Below are 20,362 nucleotides of genomic sequence, written 5' to 3' on the forward strand. Positions count from 1 at the left end.
TAGCACAGTGTTTCTCAGAAATGAGTATATGAATTGGTGAGGAAATGAATGTTCAGTATTAACCTGGGGAACATTCTTTTTTTTTTTTTTTTTTAAGATTTTTATTTATTTATTTGACGGAGAGAGATCACAGGTAGGCAGAGAGGGAGAGAGGGAAGCAGGCTCCCCGCCGAGCAGAGAGCCCGATGCGGGACTCGATCCCAGGACCCTGAGATCATGACCCGAGCTGAAGGCAGTGGCTCAACCCACCGAGCTACCCAGATGCCCCTTGGGGAACATTCTTAACCTTGCAGAGCCTCACCTTCATCCTTTGAAAATGGGGATAATATTCACGGCTTCTTAGAATGTTATCAGGGGAAAATAAAGTAATACATTAATGATGCTTGGCAGTGAGCTTTACACAAAGAAGCACTCATTGTGTATTAATGGGATGCATGAATGCATCCATGAATAAAGCCAGATATAAAGAAAATATATATTTCTCGGGAAACTTCAGCTACAAGACTGGGAAGAATATGGAAAGCCTTTGGCTTACCCTCATCTAATGTCTCATTTGGATAGAAACAAACAAACAACAACAACAACAAATGTAAAGCAAAATTCCAGAACTTAAAACCAATTACAAAGCATTTGTTAAAGGGAACATTGTTGTTCAAACGACTCCAAAGAATATAATTCATAAGAAAATAAAGAGCACAGCCATACCTGACAGAATTCTGACTTCGGCTTCGTTTCCTGTTCTTGAGCTGGCTGGGTTCCGAGCTAAGCATCGATAGATTCCAATGTCCCCCGGTTGAAGTCGGCTGATCTGCAAGGCTCCAGAGGGCAAGACTACCACTCGGGAGTCTCCTGGGATAGGAGTCAGGTCTTGTTGGTTTTTTTGCCAGTGTATTGTTGGCATAGGTTCCCCGATGACTTCACACTTGAGTAGCACTGTGTCTCCCATGAAAGCTGTGACAGATTCTGTCTGGGAGAGGAACCTCAGTGGTCCTAGGGGAAAAAGAAAGAAGGAAGGATAAATGCATTAGAAAAGGCATAATAATCATCAATAAAAATAATCACACTGGTATTCTTTATAGAAAATTATATTTGAGGGGAACCTGGGTGGCTCATGGGTTAGACTCTGCCTTTGGCTCAGGTCATGAACTCAGGGTCCTGGGATTGAACCCCACATCAGGCTCTCTGCTCAGGAGGGAGCCTGCTTCCCCCTCTCTCTCTGCCTGCCTCTCTGCCTACTTGTGATCTCTCTCTCTGTCAAATAAATAAATACAATCTTTAAGAAAAAAAATTATATTTGATGTTTTGTACAATTTGATCTCATTTGCTCTTCATATTTTACCACATTATGTGTCTGACATTACAATAGTTTCTTTGACTAAAAAAATGATAAACGTATTGCCATTAATCTCTAGAAGCTTATTATTTTCTTATTCTTCATTTATAAAACAGCCTTGTAAAATAAACAGAATACACAAGAACATCCTAATTTTACATATAAGGAAAATGAAGTTCAGTGAAATGGAATTCCACACACAAGCTTACACCATCCTGCAAATAAGACCTGTTTTTTTTTTTTAAGTTGACTCCAAACATAATGTAGGACTTGAACTCATGACCCTGAGATTAAGAGTTACTTGCTCTACTGACTGAGCCAGCCAGGCACCTAGTTCTTTTGAATCCTAGTCCTATGTGCTTCCAAGTATATGCCTTTGGATAAAGGATTATGAAGTTAAGGAGATTCACAAAGGACTGGCCAAATGGCATAGCCTGCAGCAATTTCAATAAAATGGGTGACATTAACCACTAATTTTAGTAACAGAGAGCACTCTTGTTTGGGTTGACTGCTTCAGGTAAATGATCGTCAGTATTTGCCAGTTATAGTTGTGGTATACTGAGAAAATGAATTAGATTAGCTTGTGTTTCCAGCCTGGCTGGGCGATCTGCTCTGTAATATTCCTTTGGTAACTTTTTTTCATTTCTATGGGCTATAATATGTGATAAGAGCTAACTCAACTTGTACAACCACTGTGATGTTCATGTACAGTAACATGTGAAAAGATGCATTCATATGGATGATTAAGCAAATGTAGGAAAAAGAAAAAAAAAATGACAAAAAGAAAATAAATTGACCATTACTGAGCATGAGCATAGTGAAAGAGAAGTGTCCTATATCATGATGTTGTACATGAGAAGGGTAGAAAATATTTTGATCTTGCCCTTTTCAGAACAGATGGATTTTTATGACCCTAGTGCATTGACAGTGAAAACTTTTTAAATATAAACATATTTGAATGAATTATGCCATCACTGATAGAACATTAGCAATTTTATTTTCTAGAGTTCATTTAATTAAATAATTTTAAATTCCTTGATTCATGTTTCATTCATTACAGTTATATTCCAATATTTTGATTTTCACTTCAATCTTTTTGGAATTGTTTTCATTGTGTGTTCATTTCATAATAAAATTTAATTCGGTCATCATTTTGGGATTCAAATCAAGTTTTTCTGACCATATTTTATGTTACCACGATGTTTTTGATTTTACGTATTTGTTTTAACTGAGTCAAAATTTCCTAGGCCCAGGATCAAATTTTACCAATGAATTTTCCATCAATTTGTAGGCAATAACAAATTCTATTGTACTCAGTTTTAACTACTATTAGTTTTATTTTGAGTCTATTAATTCTCACAAACCTAACTTTCCTTACAATTTGAAAAAAAAAATTGGGGAAGTCAAAGAGGGAAAGACAAGATGACTTAATTAAAACATCATAATTAAATATGGGACACAATCAGAAATGCTGTAGAAAAGCCTCCTTCTGTAGCTGAAAGTGGGATTTCATTATCTCTTTCAGGGATTAGACTATTTGAACCACCAGATAATTGAATCTATGAAATAGGAAATTATATCAATATCACATATAGAATAGGTAGAAGATATCAAAGATGGTTTGCCACTCATTATACCTCCATTCACATTAACAGACCTGCAGATCTATAAATGCAATATTAAGGCTGCTCTTAAGTAAGAATGATTAATTCCAGACCATGCAGAACCACTCATACTTGTGCAAATATTAATTTATCGATTGAAATTTATCCCAAACATAAGGTACTAAAATTATTCATCTGGATCCCCAGTTAAGGCTTTAGAATCTGGATTCTCGGATTTGTCTGTCTCCATGCTACAAATGTATCAACAGGGGGTGCCAGCCACATGCATAATTCTATTTATTTTTTTTTCCAATTTATTTATTTTCAGAAAAACAGTATTCATTATTTTTTCACCACACCCAGTGCTCCATGCAAGCCGTGCCCTCTATAATACCCACCACCTGGTACCCCAACCTCCCACCCCCCCGCCACTTCAAACCCCTCAGACTGTTTTTCAGAGTCCATAGTCTCTCATGGTTCACCTCCCCTTCCAATTTACCCAAATTCCCTACTCCTCTCTAACGCCCTTTGTCCTCCATGCTATTTGTTATGCTCCACAAATAAGTGAAACCATATGATAATTGACTCTCTCTGCTTGATCTATTCTTATTTTGTATCCAGAATTATTCTATAACTATGTTAGATTTACCACTGAGTAAAGACCAAAAGGAATCTGCTATTTTGTGTCCTGGCTCATTGTTCAAAATCCAGTTTTTATACTCTTTGTAGTGTCACGTCCAGTCCATTCAAAATTTAAGTACATTAATCTACAACTGATTGCTAAAGTATAGATTTAAAGCATGTACTTAAAGAGAAAATGGCTGTATATACTACACAAGGCAAAACTGCAATGGATAGTCAGCCAGATGTTGCAAGTGTTATGTAGGACAACGGATTTTTTCAAAATTTTTTAACTTAATAGTTTTCTTCTTGGCCTCCACTTCTTATATTTTATTTTGTAGTTAAGGAAATAAAGTTGGAATAATTTACCTACACATACAAATTATGTGTTTTATAAAACACAGGAAAATATTTTGAATAAATTGATGAAGTATCTGGATACATACATATATTTAGCTATACACTCTTGTGTAAGTTATACACAATGGATAAAGTTCTCAATACATACTTTATGTTTAAATGTCTGTGGTGTTCCAAAAACTCACTTACTAAATTCTAGTTAATAAATATAATAGAATATAAAATATTAAATGAAAGGGTGAAAGCATACCTTGGAGATATTGTAGGTTCAGTTCTAGAGCAACTCAATAAGGTGGATATTGTGATAAAGTAAGTCAAATGAACTTTTGGTTTGCTGGTTCATTTAAAAGCCGTGGTTACCCTCTATTGCAATCTATTAAATGCACAATAGCAATAATAGCATACCTTAATTTAAAAGTACTTTATTGCTAAAAAATGCTGGGGAAGGGTTGGGGGGATGGGTTGGCCCAGTGATGGGTATTAAGGAGGGCACATATTGCATGGAGCACTGGGTGTTATATGTAAACAATGAATCTTAGAACACTACATCAAAAACTAATAACATCAAAAAAAAAAAAAAAGCTAAGCATCATTTGGGCTTTCAACAGCTTAAAATCTTTTCTGCCAGTAGAGTCTTGCCTCACTGTTGATGGCTACTGACTGATCAGGGGGTGGTGGTTGCTGAAGGTTGGGGTGGCTGCAGTAATTTATTAAAGTAAGACAACAATGAAGTTTGTTGCAGTGATTGACTGTTCATTTAGTGAACAATTTCTCTGTAGCATGTGATGCTGTTTGATAGCATTTTACCCAGAGTAGAACCTCTTTCAAAATTGGAGTCAGCCCTGCTGCTGCTTTTTCAACTAAGATTATGTAATATCCCAAATCCTTTATTTTCATTTCAATAATGTTTGCAGCATCTTCACTATGAGTAGATTCCACCTCAAAACAACCACTGTCCTTGCTCATCGGTAAGAAGTGACTCCTCATCCATTTGAGTTTTATCACCAGATTGCAACAATTCAGTCATATTTTCAGGCTCCACTTCTAATTCTAGTTCTCTTTTGTTTCCTCCACTGAAGTCTTCAACTCCTTTAACTCACTCATGAGTGTTGAAATCAACTTCTCCCAAACTCCTGTTAATGTTGGTGCTTTGACCTCCTCCCATGAATCATATACAGGATTAGTGACATCTAGAATGGTGAGTCCCTTCCAGAAGGTTTTTAATTGACTGCCCTATTGCATCAGAGGGGTCACTATCAATGGCAGCGATAGCCTTACAAAATGTATTTCTTAAATAATGAGATTTGAAAGTCCAAATTATTCCTTGATCCATGGGCTTCAGAATGGATGTTGTGCTAGCAGGCATGAAAACATTAATCTTGCTGTGCATCTATCTCCACCAGAGCTCTGGAGAGACCAGGTGCCTTGTCAAAGAGGAGTAATATTTTGAAATAATTTTTTTTTTCTGAGCAGTATGTCTCAACAGTAGGCTTAAAATATTCAGTAAACCATGTTGTAAACAGATGTGCTGTTATCTAGGCTTTGTTGTTCCATTTATAGAGCAGAGTGGAATTAGCAAAATTCTTAAGAGCCCAAGAATCTTCAAAATGGTAAATGACATCTTTTTCCAAGAGAAGGCTATTATGTCTACGTTGAAAATCTGTTGTCTAGTGTAGTCACCTTCATTAATTACCTTAACTGGACCTGGATAACTTGCTACAGCTTCTACATCACCATGTGCTATTTCTCTTTGCATTTTGGTACTATAGAGGTGGATTCTTTCCTTGAACTTCATTAAACAATGATTGCTATCTCCAACCTTTCCTTCTGCAGCTTCTTTACCCCCTCTCAGCCTTCACATAATTGAAGAGATTTAGGGTCTTGCTCTGCAGTAGACTTTGGCTTAAAAGAATGTTATGGCTTGTTTGACCTTCTATCCAGACCACTAAAACTTTCTCCATATCAGCAATAAGGTTGTTTCGCTTTCTTAACATTTCTGTGTTCATGGGAATAGCATTTTTAAATTCCTTCAAGAAGTTTTCCTCCGCACAATCTAGCTGAATCACAATTGATTGTTTGGGGGCAAACACTTAGCTTTTGGGCTGTCTTGGCTTCTGATGTACCTTCCTTCCTAAGCTTAATAATTTCTAGCTTTTATTTTAATATGAAAGATGAATGACTTTTCCTTTAACTTGAGCACTTAGAGACCACAGAAAAGTTATTTATTGGTCTAATTTCAATATTGTGTCTTGAGGAAGAGAGAGGCCCAAGTAGAAGGAAAAGGATGCAGGAATGGCCTGTTGGTGAAGCAGTCAGAGCACACAGAACATTTGTAGATTAAGTTTGTCATCTTATGAGCGTTGTTCCTAGTATCTCAAAACAATTACAATAGTAACATTGGAATCACTAATCACAGGTGAGCATAACAAATATAATAATAATGACAAAAGCTTGATATATTGGAAGAATTAACAAAACATGATGCAGAGACACAAAGTGAACAAATGTTGTTGGAAAAACAGGGCCAACAGACGTGTGACACAAGGTTGCTACAAACCTTCAATTTATAAAAACTGCAATATCTAGGAAGCAAAATAAAGCAAAGTGCAATAAAGTGAGGTAAAATGAGCTGTACTCAACAGTCAGCTTCTTTATGTAAACTTAAAATGAGCTAGAAGAATCATACATAAGACATAAGATTGTATATTAATATAATTAGACTTAATGGAATTGGCTAATATTCCACATGATTTTTAGTATGCACTCTGATTATTTCGTATTTTAATAAATGAGGTCAGAATGCATCCTATTTAAAATTTAGTGATGTAATAATATTTGAAAATTTCAAATAGTTGACTATTTGACACAGTGAGAAATTATTAACATGATTTGTAGCTTTTTCTTTTTTGTCTCTGCAAAGCAAACCCAACACATCAAAAAGCAATTGTAAGTTTACAAGGCTCTATATGGCTTAAATTAATGTTCCCAATATTGTGCCAAATTTTAGCACTCACATCTCTTGGTGATGTAACAACCGAGCAACAGTATTAAAAGAAGAAGTTATAGGCTATCACCTTAGTACTAAATTTTCAAGGCATGAGTATGAGCACTTAGTAATGAACATTAAACTCACTGTAACTCGTAAGAATGAAATACAGTATTTTCAGAAGAGCCATTTAATGCTCTAAGGCAATACAAATGATTCCCGTGCTTCATTCACAGAGAGATACAACTATAATTTTAACTAGATCCTCACGAAAAATAGCTTCCTGATCCACAAGAGGCTTTTCCTGAATAAAAGTTTGACTCAGACACATCTGATCCATTGTCATCATAGCAAAAGTGGTCTTCCTAGCTCTACTCTTTTCTTACCCTAATATATTCCAAACAGAGTAAAAGATCAGTGTTCCTAAATCACCAAGGTTTTTGCTTCACTTAAGAAACTCGAATATCCCCAGTTTTTTCTAGAATCATCTTATACCCCAAATGCTGGTACCCAAGAACCTAGTGCAAGGCATTTTCTATGCTTATCTTCTATAACCCTGGCAAAATATTTCTTGTATCTATTGAACTGGTCTACTCTCTAAGCCTATTTCCTCTTAATTGTATTTATCGAGTTTTCTCTAAAAAACAAAATATTTACCTATCAAAACTGTGATTATTCTTAAGTTACTGACTCAAAAAAAATCACCTTTTCTATAGTTTTGCTTCCCAGAAATTGTTTTTTGCATGTTTACAGCAGTGATAACTTCTAGATACTATGGCAAAGCTGCTTATACCAATAAAATACTGAAAAGTGTTTACATGTTTGCATATGTGTTTTTTTTTATTTTTTTGAGGGGGAGAGGGGTATTTTATGTCTCCAAAGTATATCAAATATCTCCTGAAAGAAAAACAAAATACATGAAATGTGTTGAGCTTCTAGGTGACTCTAAATGTTTAAAAAGAGCATTGAGATACCTAAATGTTGATAACTGCATGTGAGTGTGGCTCTACCACGAGCAGATTCAGCAGTAGTCTGGGATGGCAAAGGAGAGACACGGGTGCCAGATAACTTGGGGTTAATTCTAGGTTTCACCACTTAACCAGCTGGATGACTTTAGGCGAGGTCTCAGTTTTATCATTTGCACTATTGTTAGTTCCTTTATAAATCATCTCACGTACCTGCACGATAGACCTGTAAGTGTCCCTGTCTCTACTTTACAGACGGAACTAGAATAGGAGCAAAATTCTTCCCAATGTTTACAATATGTATGATTGCTTGTTTTTCTTTTTAAGTTTTAGTGCTGAATTATCATATTTCTTAAAACACCTTATTTCCCCAACCCATGGAAATGTGTCAAAAGGAATTTCTTCTGTAGATCAGTATCCCCGAACTCCTCAACCTCTATGTAGCTGCACAGTGCTGGGTGAACTGTTGTTTAACACGTATTCTCAGAGATACACTTCAGCCTAAAATATGGCACTTTGCAAAATAGCATGCAGACTTACTTTCTTTTTTCTTTTTTTTAACAGACTTAATTTTTTGATGCTTTCAGGAGGTTTTTCACTGTTACCTTGGAGGAAAGGCTGTTTCCAAGAATGAGCTGCAGTCAAGGTTCCTACCTTCACACTTAGTCTGACCCAGGATACTATGGCAGCTTTCAATCTAGCAACACCTGGACTCTTGGGAAGTGTTGCCTATCAGTCAAATTGCAGGTTCACACAATATCTGCAGCTCTGTACATTAACAAAGACCAGCAACTACTAGGGAAGGATGAATTTGGGAACTATTAAAAGGAGACAACAGGGACGCCTGGGTGGCTCAGTTGGTTAAGCAGCTGCCTTCGGCTCAGGTCATGATCCCAGCGTCCTGGGATCGAGTCCCACATCGGGCTCCTTGCTTGGCAGGGAGCCTGCTTCTCCCTCTGCCTTTGCCTGCCATTCTGTCTGCCTGTGCTTGCTCTCTCTCCCCCTCTCTCTAATAAATAAATAAAATCTTAAAAAAAAAAAAAAAGGGAGACAACATATTGCTTTGCATTTGGAAAAGTCAAGACATGTAGGGGAGCTCCATTTTATCTCCTGTCCCAGAAATGATAAACACAGACACTTATAATTCAAATTTTGTAAGTTCCTAACAGTTAGTAAAAGTGCCTGGGCTTCAGTATCAGAAATTTTATTGACATTAACTATCCTAATATAGGAAGCATTAAGTGCTGTTAGCAAGAGATATACAACCATTATGCAAGTACTATGGAGAAATGGGTCTTACCCTGTTTATTTTGATTTTTGTGAAAGATCCTTCAGTTATTCTTTAGTACTAATTTTCACAGTAAAAGGATTCATTGCGGGCCCACTTATATATGTTACTTTGTTAATGTTGCTCAAGGCCTGTTAAACAGCTATAACCACAATTCTTTCCTAAAACATTTACTACCTACCCATGCAAGGAGAAGGGAAGTAAAGTTTAACTCTGTTAAGCTCTTCTCTAACACAGCACTTGAATACCTGGGATTGAAGTGTGCCCAGTGCCATACCAGAATCCTCAGTTCCTCAGAGAGTGTGCCCAGTGCCATACCAGAATCCTACCAATCCTCAGAGAGGACTCCCCCAAGCCTAGATAGAACCGATCATCTCTGCACGTCTCCTTCACAGCATTTACTTCAACTGGAATTAGTGATGGCATTGATTTAACAGCCATCTTTCCAGCTAATAAGTAAAAGTCCACAAAAGCAGGGCCAAGTCTATTGTATTCTGCTCTCAGACATAGCACAGTGCATGATATATCCTTGTACTTCAAATATTCGTTGAATGAAAAATGTATTATCCATAAGATATTTTGTTTAGGCAAATATCCCAGACTTTAAACATTGGGAAGTCTAGAAAGGACAACAATGGCTAGGGAGGCATAAAGAGAGGGAAACCATGTATTTTCTTCAGGGGATGTGAAAAAGCAAAAAGGCTGATATACATATATACATATATATAGGTATATATATATATATATATATATATACATACATACACATACATACATACATGAAGTCAAACCACAAAATCTTTCATCTGAAAAATTATTGGGGGGGAGGGGCTATGCCTAGTGCATCCATGAATGTTTTAACCAAGCCTCATAAGTTTAAATTGCTGAGCAGTGATACATATTTTGAATGAAATTTCCCCCACCTTCCTTCCTTCCAAATCACTGTCCCCAGGAACAATGTTATCAGTGGTCCCTGGGCCAGCCCCCGCCCAGCTGGGACAGCCTGAGCAATGGCTATAACCATCAATCAGGTTTCAGCCAATATCCAATTCCTCAGGCACAACCAAACTGTTGTCTGTCACCGAGGCAGTAGAAATGTTAACAGCAAAAGCAGCAAACATTTTTCATTTAGGCTTTTCTTTTGTGATGCTAAAAAAATGAGGTAAAATATCACCATGGCAATGAATGAAAGCTACTAAATCTGCAGGGACATCAAAAGTGTTAGGCTCCCAGAATTAAAATAATGAGAACAATCGTCCCTCTGGACCCTTCCATCCATGCATATACACACCACATAGCCTAGGAGGACCCAGACAGTCAGAAAGTTTTAATATCTTAGCTGTGCACTTTCATTCATTGAATTCTAAACTACTTTGGCTTTTAAGCAAAAGTAGAAATAAAGCATTTCGCAGCCCAGGTTTATGCCAAGACTGCCTCTAGGGAGGCCTACCATGTACCCGCACACCCCTAAACTGGGCCTATTCCTTTTTTAAAATTCTAATCTGAAAATGGCACATTCTTCTGATTTGCCCTCTAGCCTCTCTGGCAGACTATCAGGATCCCCATCTCCTCCAATGGAAGGTCTAATTATTAAGTAATTAAAATTCATTTAATAAAAAGAGACTTATCAATTGGGGGACAGACTTTGGGGTTGGAAACATGCCTCGCTTTTAAATATTCAGCAATGTGGTGATATTCTACACCTGCCAGAGAACTGCTGTAAATGCTTTGTTTGCTCCAAATTAAAGCCTCTAGGCTATATCCCTTCAAAGCCAAGACCTTGTTTGCCTTCGTTTAATTCCTAAATTAGCTGAAGAGAAGAGAATAAAGGTAATCCAAAGAGAAGTTCTCTAGATTTGGTCTTTTCGGAAGCCAGAAGACCAATAAATGATTCTTAGAATTTGTTATAGCATATTTCTGCCAGTATATCCCTCTGAGAGTTATCATTTCCCTTCTTTATTTTTTTTCCAGATTTTTGTTTTGGCTTCATTTTCATTGGCAAAATTACAGACATCTAGGTAGTTGGCCGAAGAGCCATTGCTCAAATGTGGCATTGTGAAACAAACCAAGTGAGTATGTCTGGTGGGTGCCAGCCTTACTCGCCCAGTGTGTGATCTTATGAGAAACATCCATGTGGGTAATCAGTTGAACCTCAGAAGGATGTAACAGAGTATGAAATGGAAAGGAAAACAAATATAGGCACATCATACAGTTTGTCAGTCCAGCTCTATAAGAATGGCAACACATAATGAACTCATCCCCTGGGCAAAAAGTAGTCAAGGAGACATGTCACCACTGTTTCTCAGAATCATCTCAGAGGCCTGTCCACTATAAATGCTCTGAAGGACTGGTCTGCTTCCCAGTCCTTGAAAACTGATTAGACATAAGGCTTGGAACCAGGTGGTCACTTGGGGTCACCTCTAATATATGGGTAATCAAGACCTAGTTTGAATGCTGATCTATCATAATCTCACCAAGCAGCCTTGCTGGACTCCTGATCTTCAAATCCATGGAGTAATTCAGAATTCTCCAAACCACCCTTCTTAATAACATCACTAGGGCTCCTGGCAGCCTACATGGTGCCTTTATAAGAATTGGGAAGAGTGATCTTTGATCTTTGAAGGGATGAAGTTTAAAAACGTGCTCCATAAGATTGGCCAACAATCCAGAGCTGGATTTCAGCTCCACACAATTCTCCTCTACATACTGTTCTCAGATATGAATTATACTATGTACCATCCACCCTGCTCTTCCTGATTTCATTATCAGCAATCAGACAAGCATGATTCAGCCCCTCCATGTTGTTAACTTCAACATCAACAGAGGTGGATTCTGGAAGCATTTGTCTAGGTAGCATTAATAGCTTTTCTTTCATTCATCCGAGTTATTACATAATATCTATTTCTCAGCACAAGATTAAATAATGAAGAAAGCTTTACCACCTTTTCCTCAAATGTGCATGCTATTGTCTTCTTGGTTAAAGATCCTTCATAAAATCTAATCAAATTATATCGAATATCAATGTCATTATTCTATATGAAAGTTAGAATAGAATATATTTTTACAGAAAGAGCTATACAGCAACCTCTGTTGACTGGAGGATACTTTTCCTCTTAACTTTACTGTCATACTTTTGATGACTGAAATTGTTTTTTTTTTTAAATTTTTATTTATTTATTTGACACAGAGAGAGAGAGAGAGATCACAAGTAGGCAGAGAGGCAGGCAGAGAGAGAGGGGGAAGCAAGCTCCCTGCTGAGCAGAGAGCCTGATGCGGGGCTCGATCCCAGGACCCTGAGACCATGACCTGAGCTGAAGGCAGAGGTTTAACCCATTGAGCCACCCAGGTGCCCCCTGAAATAGGTATTTTACCTGTATTGATATATAAAGCCAAATGGAAACTCATATTTATAATGAAGATCAATTAGGAGTTTTTTGTTTATGTTAAGATTTTCATATAATACTGTAATGGAATTTTTAATGAATAAAATTCCACTATAGAAAAGCACTTGTTAGAAATCAAAAACGGAAAATACAGTGGACTCTTGAACAATGCAGGAGTTAAGGTTTCCAATCCCCCCATGTAGTCAAAAATCCAACTGTAACACTGACTCCCCAAAAACTTAACTAAGAGCCTTATCGATAACATAAATAGTCGATTAACAAATATTTTGTATATGTATCATATACTGTAGTCATACAGGAAAGTAAGGCAGAGAAAAGAAAATGTTATTAAGAAAATAATAAAGAAAACAATTTTAGAGTGCTGTAGGATATTTATTAAAAAATCTGCATGTCAGTGGACCTGTGCAATTCAAATCTGTGTTGTTCAAGTCAGCTGTATAAACAAAAATGATGTAGCACTTTAGCCTATTAATGTTGCAAAGATTTCAAAATGATGACTAACAATGCTTCTGAAAGTATGAATTGATATACTACCACTGAAAAGTAATTTGACAATGTTCATCATAACAATTTAATCCAAGAACTCTGCTTCTAGGAATCTACCCATAAATATATGAAGACCTAGATATATAAAATGATTCAGTACACCATTGTTTAAAATAGTGAATGATAGAAAATGGGCTAATTCTACAACTGATGATTGCTTATGCAAATTATTGCATCCCCACTGAAAATTATACAATTGTACTAAAAATCATACAACCATGTAAAATTATATTACTATACATTCTTAAAAGTGAGAGAAAATTATTTTTCTTTTTTCTAAAATAAGTGTATCTTAAATATGCAAGAGGAAATCACTAATGATTCTCATGCTCTATTCAGTGTATTATATTCAATTTCAAACAACTCTTCAAGAACATATTGATTTCATGAAGAGATGTCTCCCTCAACAGGCTTTGACCATAACTTTATTTTCATTCTCTACTCTGCAGATAAAATTCTTATTATAAATCCCGAGATTAGTTTGTAATCAATAATAATGAATAATTTTACAGAATTCAGGCTTAGGCTTTCCATCAAGCTTAAATCTCATTATGCATGGCTAATGAATGGTCACAACATTCATGAAAGTCGATTATGAATGTGGGTGATATTTGTTGGGCCTACTTGTAAATCATAATTCTAAGCAAGCAAATTACCGAAATAACAAAAAAGGAAGCTTTTAAAGTTGTGTGATATTTTGTTTTCTATTTTGTCATTGCCATCATCCTTTCCCTGCTTTGTCTAAATTCTCCTGCTAACCTGACCATGAACCCCTTCCATCACTGCTCATATCAACTCATGGAGATTTCCAAATTATTTGCTCATTCACTCAGCCAATTAGTCAATGTGATGATTAATTTTATATATGAACCTGGCTGGGTTTCAGGGTACTAGTGTATCTGGTTAAAAGATACTCTGGGTTCATCTCTCAGGATGTTTCTGGATGAGCTCACATTTGAGTCAGTAGACTGAATAAAACAGATTGCCCTCCCCAGTGTGAGTGGGCCTCATCTAACCCACTGATGGTCTAGACAGAACCAAAAGGTGGAGTAGGAGAACATCAAGCTAAACATCAGTTTTATACTGAAACATCAGTTTCCTGATGCCTTTGAAACGAGACTCAGATTGGAACTTACACCAGCTGCTCTACTGGTTCTCAGACTTTTGGACTCAAACTGAACATACACCATTTGTTCTCCTAGGTCTTTGGCTTGCCAAGTGCAGGTCCTTCAACTTCTCAGCCTTCTTAATCACATGAACCAATTCCTTACAATAAACAGACAAAGAGTTGACCCTTGAAAAACATGGGGTTAGGGACACCAACACTCTGTATAATCAAAAACTCATGAATAACTTTGGACTCCTTCAAAACTTGACTACTAATAGCCTACTGTTGACCAAAAGCCTTACCAATAACATAAACAGGTAAGTAACATATATTTTATATGTCATATATGTTATATAGTATAGTCTTATAATAAAGGAAGCTATAGAAGAGAAAATGTTATTAAGAAAATGGTTCTCAGGGTACCTGGGTGGCTCAGTGGGTTAAGCCTCTGCCTTCAGCTCAGGTCATGATCTCAGGATCCTGGGATCAAGTCCCACATCGGGCTCTCTGCTCAGCGGGGAGCCTGCTTCCCCCCCACTCTGCCTGCCTCTCTGCCTACTTGTGATCTCTCTGTGTTAAATAAATAAATAAAATATTAAAAAAAAAAAAAGAAAATACTGGTTCTGTTTCTCTGGAAAACTCACACTGATATAATTTGTCAACATTCACTGGACACCTAATGTGTGACAGGCATCATCTTCATTGTCTAAGGCATACAATGGCAAAATTAACAATTAATACTAGCTTCTTTCCTTAAACAACTCACAGTCTGGTTGGAAAAGCAAGTACACAAGAACAATACTATAATACACTGCACTGTGGGAGCAGAGATAAAATCATTCCTAGTGATGTTTGTTGGAAAAGGAATAATAAGCAAAGAGCCCCAGAAATGTTGGAATATGAACTGGGTACTGAACAATGAATGGGTTTTCATTAGGTACCATAAACCCAAAAGGACGCTTTTTTTTAAAGATTTTATTTATTTATTTGACAGACAGAGATCACAAGTTGGCAGAGAGGCAGGCAGAGATAGAGAGGAGGAAGCAGGCTTCCTGCCGAGTAGAGAGCCCGACATGGGCTCGATCCCAGAACCCTGGGATCATGACCTGAGCCAAAGGCAGAGGCTTTAATCCACTGAGACACCCAGGTGCCCCATCAAAAGGACACTTTCGAAAGAAGAACAATGTGGGGAAAAGAAACAAAACAAAACAAACAATGGTTAATCTGAAGACTATAACATTTTTTAGATATGGTAAATAATTCAGTAAATAATGGAAAAATACTAAAGCATCTCTATAACTGTTTTTTTCTACCATATATGAGAGACTGGTATTAAAGAGAGCTTCTTCAATTTTATGATAGATCATGTGTATTTGACTACAGAAGTACTATAACCTCCATGAGGGCAGAATCAGTAGCTCCTATGTCTTAGTATTACTCCCCTGGTACACACAGTACTCAATGAACATTGACTAATCTCCATATTAATGAACAAAAAGTTATTGCTATATTTGTGTACTATATTAACATGTTACATCACATTACATGACAAAGTACACTATTTTATATTTATGTTAATGTACAGTTACTATTTGGAAATTCAGAGGAGAAAAAGTGAGATTCACATTCAGTATATTTCATAAGCAAAACATGACAAAGACCCAATAACAGCAAATAAGCAGAAAAACTCAGCAAGAGATTATCTTATGTTTCGAAGATTACTGAAATAAGAATCTATTGGGTTATGATTGTTTCAAATTTACAATTGAACATATTATCCAAAGGATTAAGTTGCTTTCTACTAGTCAATCTATTAACGCAAATGCTTATTCTTGTTAGTACCAGCAGCACTGAGTTCATATTAGACACTATATTAGGTATAGTAATATATAGGGTAGCCTTTACATGGCTATAAAAGGCCTTACTGAAGTTTCGTACCAATATGTTTTACTCTCTGTTTGGTAAGACCATCCTCCTCCCAGTAAAAAATGATTGGGCTTTTTTCCCCTGTCAAAAATATGTAGCTGAGTCATATATTTAGAAGTTGCAGACATAGACCAAAGAAAGGAAAAACCAAAATGGAATAAGTTTTCAATTCAAGTAGGCAGCATCGATAGTTAGCTCATTAACTTTATTTCAGTACATAACAGATTAAAATTAATTTGATAATAGTTAAGATTCACATCAAATATATTAAAATGATTCATTTTTTCTCTCATAATTTAATATCTTTGTTTTTCCTCCCCACCAAATCCATCAGTACATGAGAATCAAGAAAACCCAGCAAAAATAATAATTTAGATTAAAGACTTCCGGTAAACTTATGTAATTTTCATTTTGATTTAGAAGTGCTTACTGGGAGAAAATTGGAACTGATGAAATGACTTTGCATGCTGGACATTTGCACAATGAAAATGCAAAGCCAGAGCATTTCAGCTTAACTGCTGAACTTGTGTGATTTTCTACCTTTTGTACTGAGACCCTGAGCAAATAAAAACTTTTTAAAGAATTACCAAACTTTTTGGTAGTTTGGTCCAGAGTCACCAAATATATCCGATACAACGACTTATTCAAAAGAAGAACAAAAATGGATGTTTGACACCTACTTTCATCATTTGGGATGTGTCTCAGACTCACCGGAATCAAAGTCTACTACAAGCACTGAAATACTCATTTATTCAGACTTATCTGTTTTGAACTTACTCTCCAGCAATCCCTTGGTTGTAAGAGAATTTCAGTAAATGAGAGAATGGTAAATTACCCTTCCTGAAAAGCTTTCTGTCATGGACTTATTCTCCTGGTCCCAAATGTATCCTAGCTCACTTGACTAAGGAGAAAGGTGAAAAAAGGGGGCAAGCCTGAGCAGTCACAGACATGTTTTCCCCCTGGTTCTAAGTGGGACAGAAGTGGGGTACAAATGTGTATGGTAGGAAACAAAATATTCCTCCAGAATAGCTTTAAGCCCCAGGTAGCAGCATATTTGAACAGTTTTTATAGAATCAGCAACAATATTTCTTCTACGTGTGTTTATTGATCTTGCCAGATCTTATGAACTCTGAATGTAAATAAGCATTAAAGTACTAAGAAGTAGTTCTTTAAAAAAACAAAACAAAACAGAAAACATGGTTCTTTAATGGAGCATGAGCTTTGAAGAGCCCTGAGCATGGAGGAGCCTAGCAAAAGATTACACTGGAGATGTACACAGGGGTAGATAATTCAGATGCCTTACACCATCTCAGGAAGTTTGGACTTCATTTCAACTACATTGAGAAATGATTAAGAGATTTTGAGCAAGGAAAATACATGATTGGGCTTACATTTTTTGAAGATCATTCTGGCTGCTGTGCAGAGAATATTTGTGGGCTGTGGGATGTTTGTGAAAACAAGGACAAAACAGGAATCTTAGAATAGTAGTCTACGTGAAAGAAAGTATGGCTTGTGTTGAGAAGGGCAGAGTCTGGTATGCAGTCTCTAGATGCTACCCAGCTGTACAAGAATGGTCCTAGGACCTTGAACACGTCCTTACCCAGAGATGAAGAGCCCGGACAGCTTGTATTGAGTTTACAGCCTAGAGTGAGAACAGTTTTCCCTGTTTCAGGCTCAAGGAGTGTTCCAGAGTTCTGTGGAAGTGTGTATGTCAGTGGCGTTCAGACACACTCACAGCTTTGTATATTTACGACTCCACAGAGGAGGGAGTAGGGTCCTTCTGCTGCTCTGCAGAAGGGACGCAAGCAGGCCAACTGCCCTGTGTCGGCTGCCAAGGCGCCCCACAAGCTGTGGCGTCTGACACCCGCTACTGGGCTGACCTTAGTCTGTCTCTTCTCCATGCGAGCAAAGCGTCGTTCTAACCAGTGCTTGACCATATTGTGTTTTCCTTGACAACTCTGGTACCAAGATGCAGTGGGCAGAAGTGTGTGGGGGTCCTCCATGGGGCCTGATAACCTGTGCACAGTGTTCTGTTCCAGAGCTTCGACAAAGGAGGTAACCGTGAAAATGGAGGAAGAGAGAGAACAGGTATACTTTGAGGCATAATTAAAAGGACCTGTTGACAGCTGAATGTGGTTTGTGAAGGAAAGGGGTAAGTCAAGGATGAGCCCAGGTTTCATAAAATATTTAGGTTGTGACCTAAGGGATTGTGCTTGGGTTAAAGTGAGATCAAATGTGGTGGTTTGGAGGAAAGTAACAACCACCACAAAGAGACACTTGAATACGAGATGTGGTACTAAACACTGAGCGGAGTCAGAGGTCAGCTAAGTTATCAGATCCAAATCTTGTAATCTCAAAAATGGAAGGACTAGAAAATGTAATCATCAAAGCTTTTTGCATATATAAAATTACTTAAGCCTGTGATTCTATGTCGAAACAAACTAATAGGTGGCCAGACCTTACATTCATCCACCAGCATTTAGCCAAATTAATCTAATAAACACACTAGTCACTGTTTAATCAGTGGTTATATTGAGGCAAAATAAAAAATTCCTCATCACTGCCCTAATGAAGTTGCCAATCTAGTAGAAGATGAAGTTACTTATTAGGCATTTATCATGAATATTCATAACAGAGGGCCTAAACATAAGCTTGGAGATTTATGGTTGAGAGAAGCCAATAAAATCTGCCCAAAGTTGCAAAAAGTGACAAACTCAAGTTAATTTGAATTACTCTTTGTTTTCCTCTGTTGATAATCACAAGTAAACTATCTTATAACTTAGTGAGGTTTTTTTGTTAATTTAGAGTCACTTACCCTAATTTATTTTGACTCTGTAGATAAAACTCTTGTTCTTAATGGTTCTCTAAAATATTATTATTTTAAAATCATATAGAATTCAGTGGAGAGAAGATCAAAAGTATACATTTAAACAGCTCGGTTTATTCTAGATTTTGCCAAGTTCTTTCAATTCACTTTGAATTTTACTTTCTTTGATGTAATTTTTTTTTTATGTATTTTATTCTTCTGGCCTCAGCAATTGAGAACTTGTGATAGTCTTCAGAGTGATTTACAGATTCTTCTACATTAGACTGGTGTCTGAGACATATATTGGCATTTTACTGTAATTTCTATTTGTCCTTTCCAGAAATATAATATTGAACTGGTTCTTAGATCTAGAATCATCTAGTAAGATGCCATGAAGTCCATCAATCTGATGAACGATGGGTGACGTACATTCTTAAGGCAATGTCTAATCTGTAAATTTACCAAGAATTAACCTGATATAGCTTAAATTTGGGGATCTCAGAACATGGTATTATTTCCCAAAATTCTAATCAGATATGTACCACAGAGACATTGGGTTTAAGAAATCATTCACTCCTGTCTTTATGTCCTTTAATTCTCCTTTAACAGATGGTTTAACAACCATATGTCCTCTTTTAACTGGTCATTCCAGTGAGCTCCTAAACATGCCTTGGCACTTTCCCTTCTATCTCTTCAATTTTGTCACCTTCTGCTCTCCATCACCTGCCCGATTTCTTTACTGTTTCACACATCATGAGGACTGAGCCTTGGCTCATTTGTTTATTGTTGTATCCTCAGTGTCTGATACTAAGTAGGTGCTCAATAAATATTTGTTGAATGTTCAAGTAAAGTATATGAATCCAACTCAACTTTCTAGATCCAAAATAAACCTATTTTTCCCTTTTCTTCTCTGGTATCTCATTGAATTTATTTTCAGGGGCACTCATTGGTAATTATCAAGTGTTCACTGGAATTGTTATATTTTCATGCATCCCTGCTTATTATATCCAATTAAATTTTAGATTGCTCAAGTATCCATATATTGCTCTATATTTTTGTGAACAATCATGGTACAGTGTCATATATACTGAGGACACTGAATAGTACCCTTAAGTTTGATCACATTGAGGAATGATTATTTTTGTTTTGCCCATTTAGGTGAAGAACCATCAATTAAGGAAATTCTAAAATAGTTGGCTTTAGTCGATTTATTTCATCTTAAAGTTTTGATGATTGGTCCTTTCCATTGCTCTGTATTTCAGTGGTGACTTCAATTTATGGAAAAGTCTCATTATTACAGTATAGAACTTATAACTTCTAATAATTTAGATGCTAAAGAATTAGATTATGTATCTATTTAGATTATTTATTATCTATTTATCAAATTTTAAGGAACTGCGTTATCTTTGAAACAG

The 20,362-nt window shown here is 36.6% G+C and overlaps 1 protein-coding gene across 1 annotated transcript in view; it reads right to left on the reverse strand.

Moving 5' to 3' along the window:
* DCC (DCC netrin 1 receptor) overlaps window positions 1-20,362 on the reverse strand; it is a 1,152,813-nt gene that overhangs the window by 619,073 nt on the left and 513,378 nt on the right. The window contains exon 3 of the mRNA XM_044242950.1: window positions 706-990. Coding sequence (XP_044098885.1) covers window positions 706-990 — 285 coding nt within the window. The remainder of the gene's footprint in view (window positions 1-705; window positions 991-20,362) is intronic.

This window comes from Neovison vison, chromosome 3, assembly GCF_020171115.1.
Source record: "Neovison vison isolate M4711 chromosome 3, ASM_NN_V1, whole genome shotgun sequence".
Taxonomy (NCBI): domain Eukaryota; kingdom Metazoa; phylum Chordata; class Mammalia; order Carnivora; family Mustelidae; genus Neogale; species Neogale vison.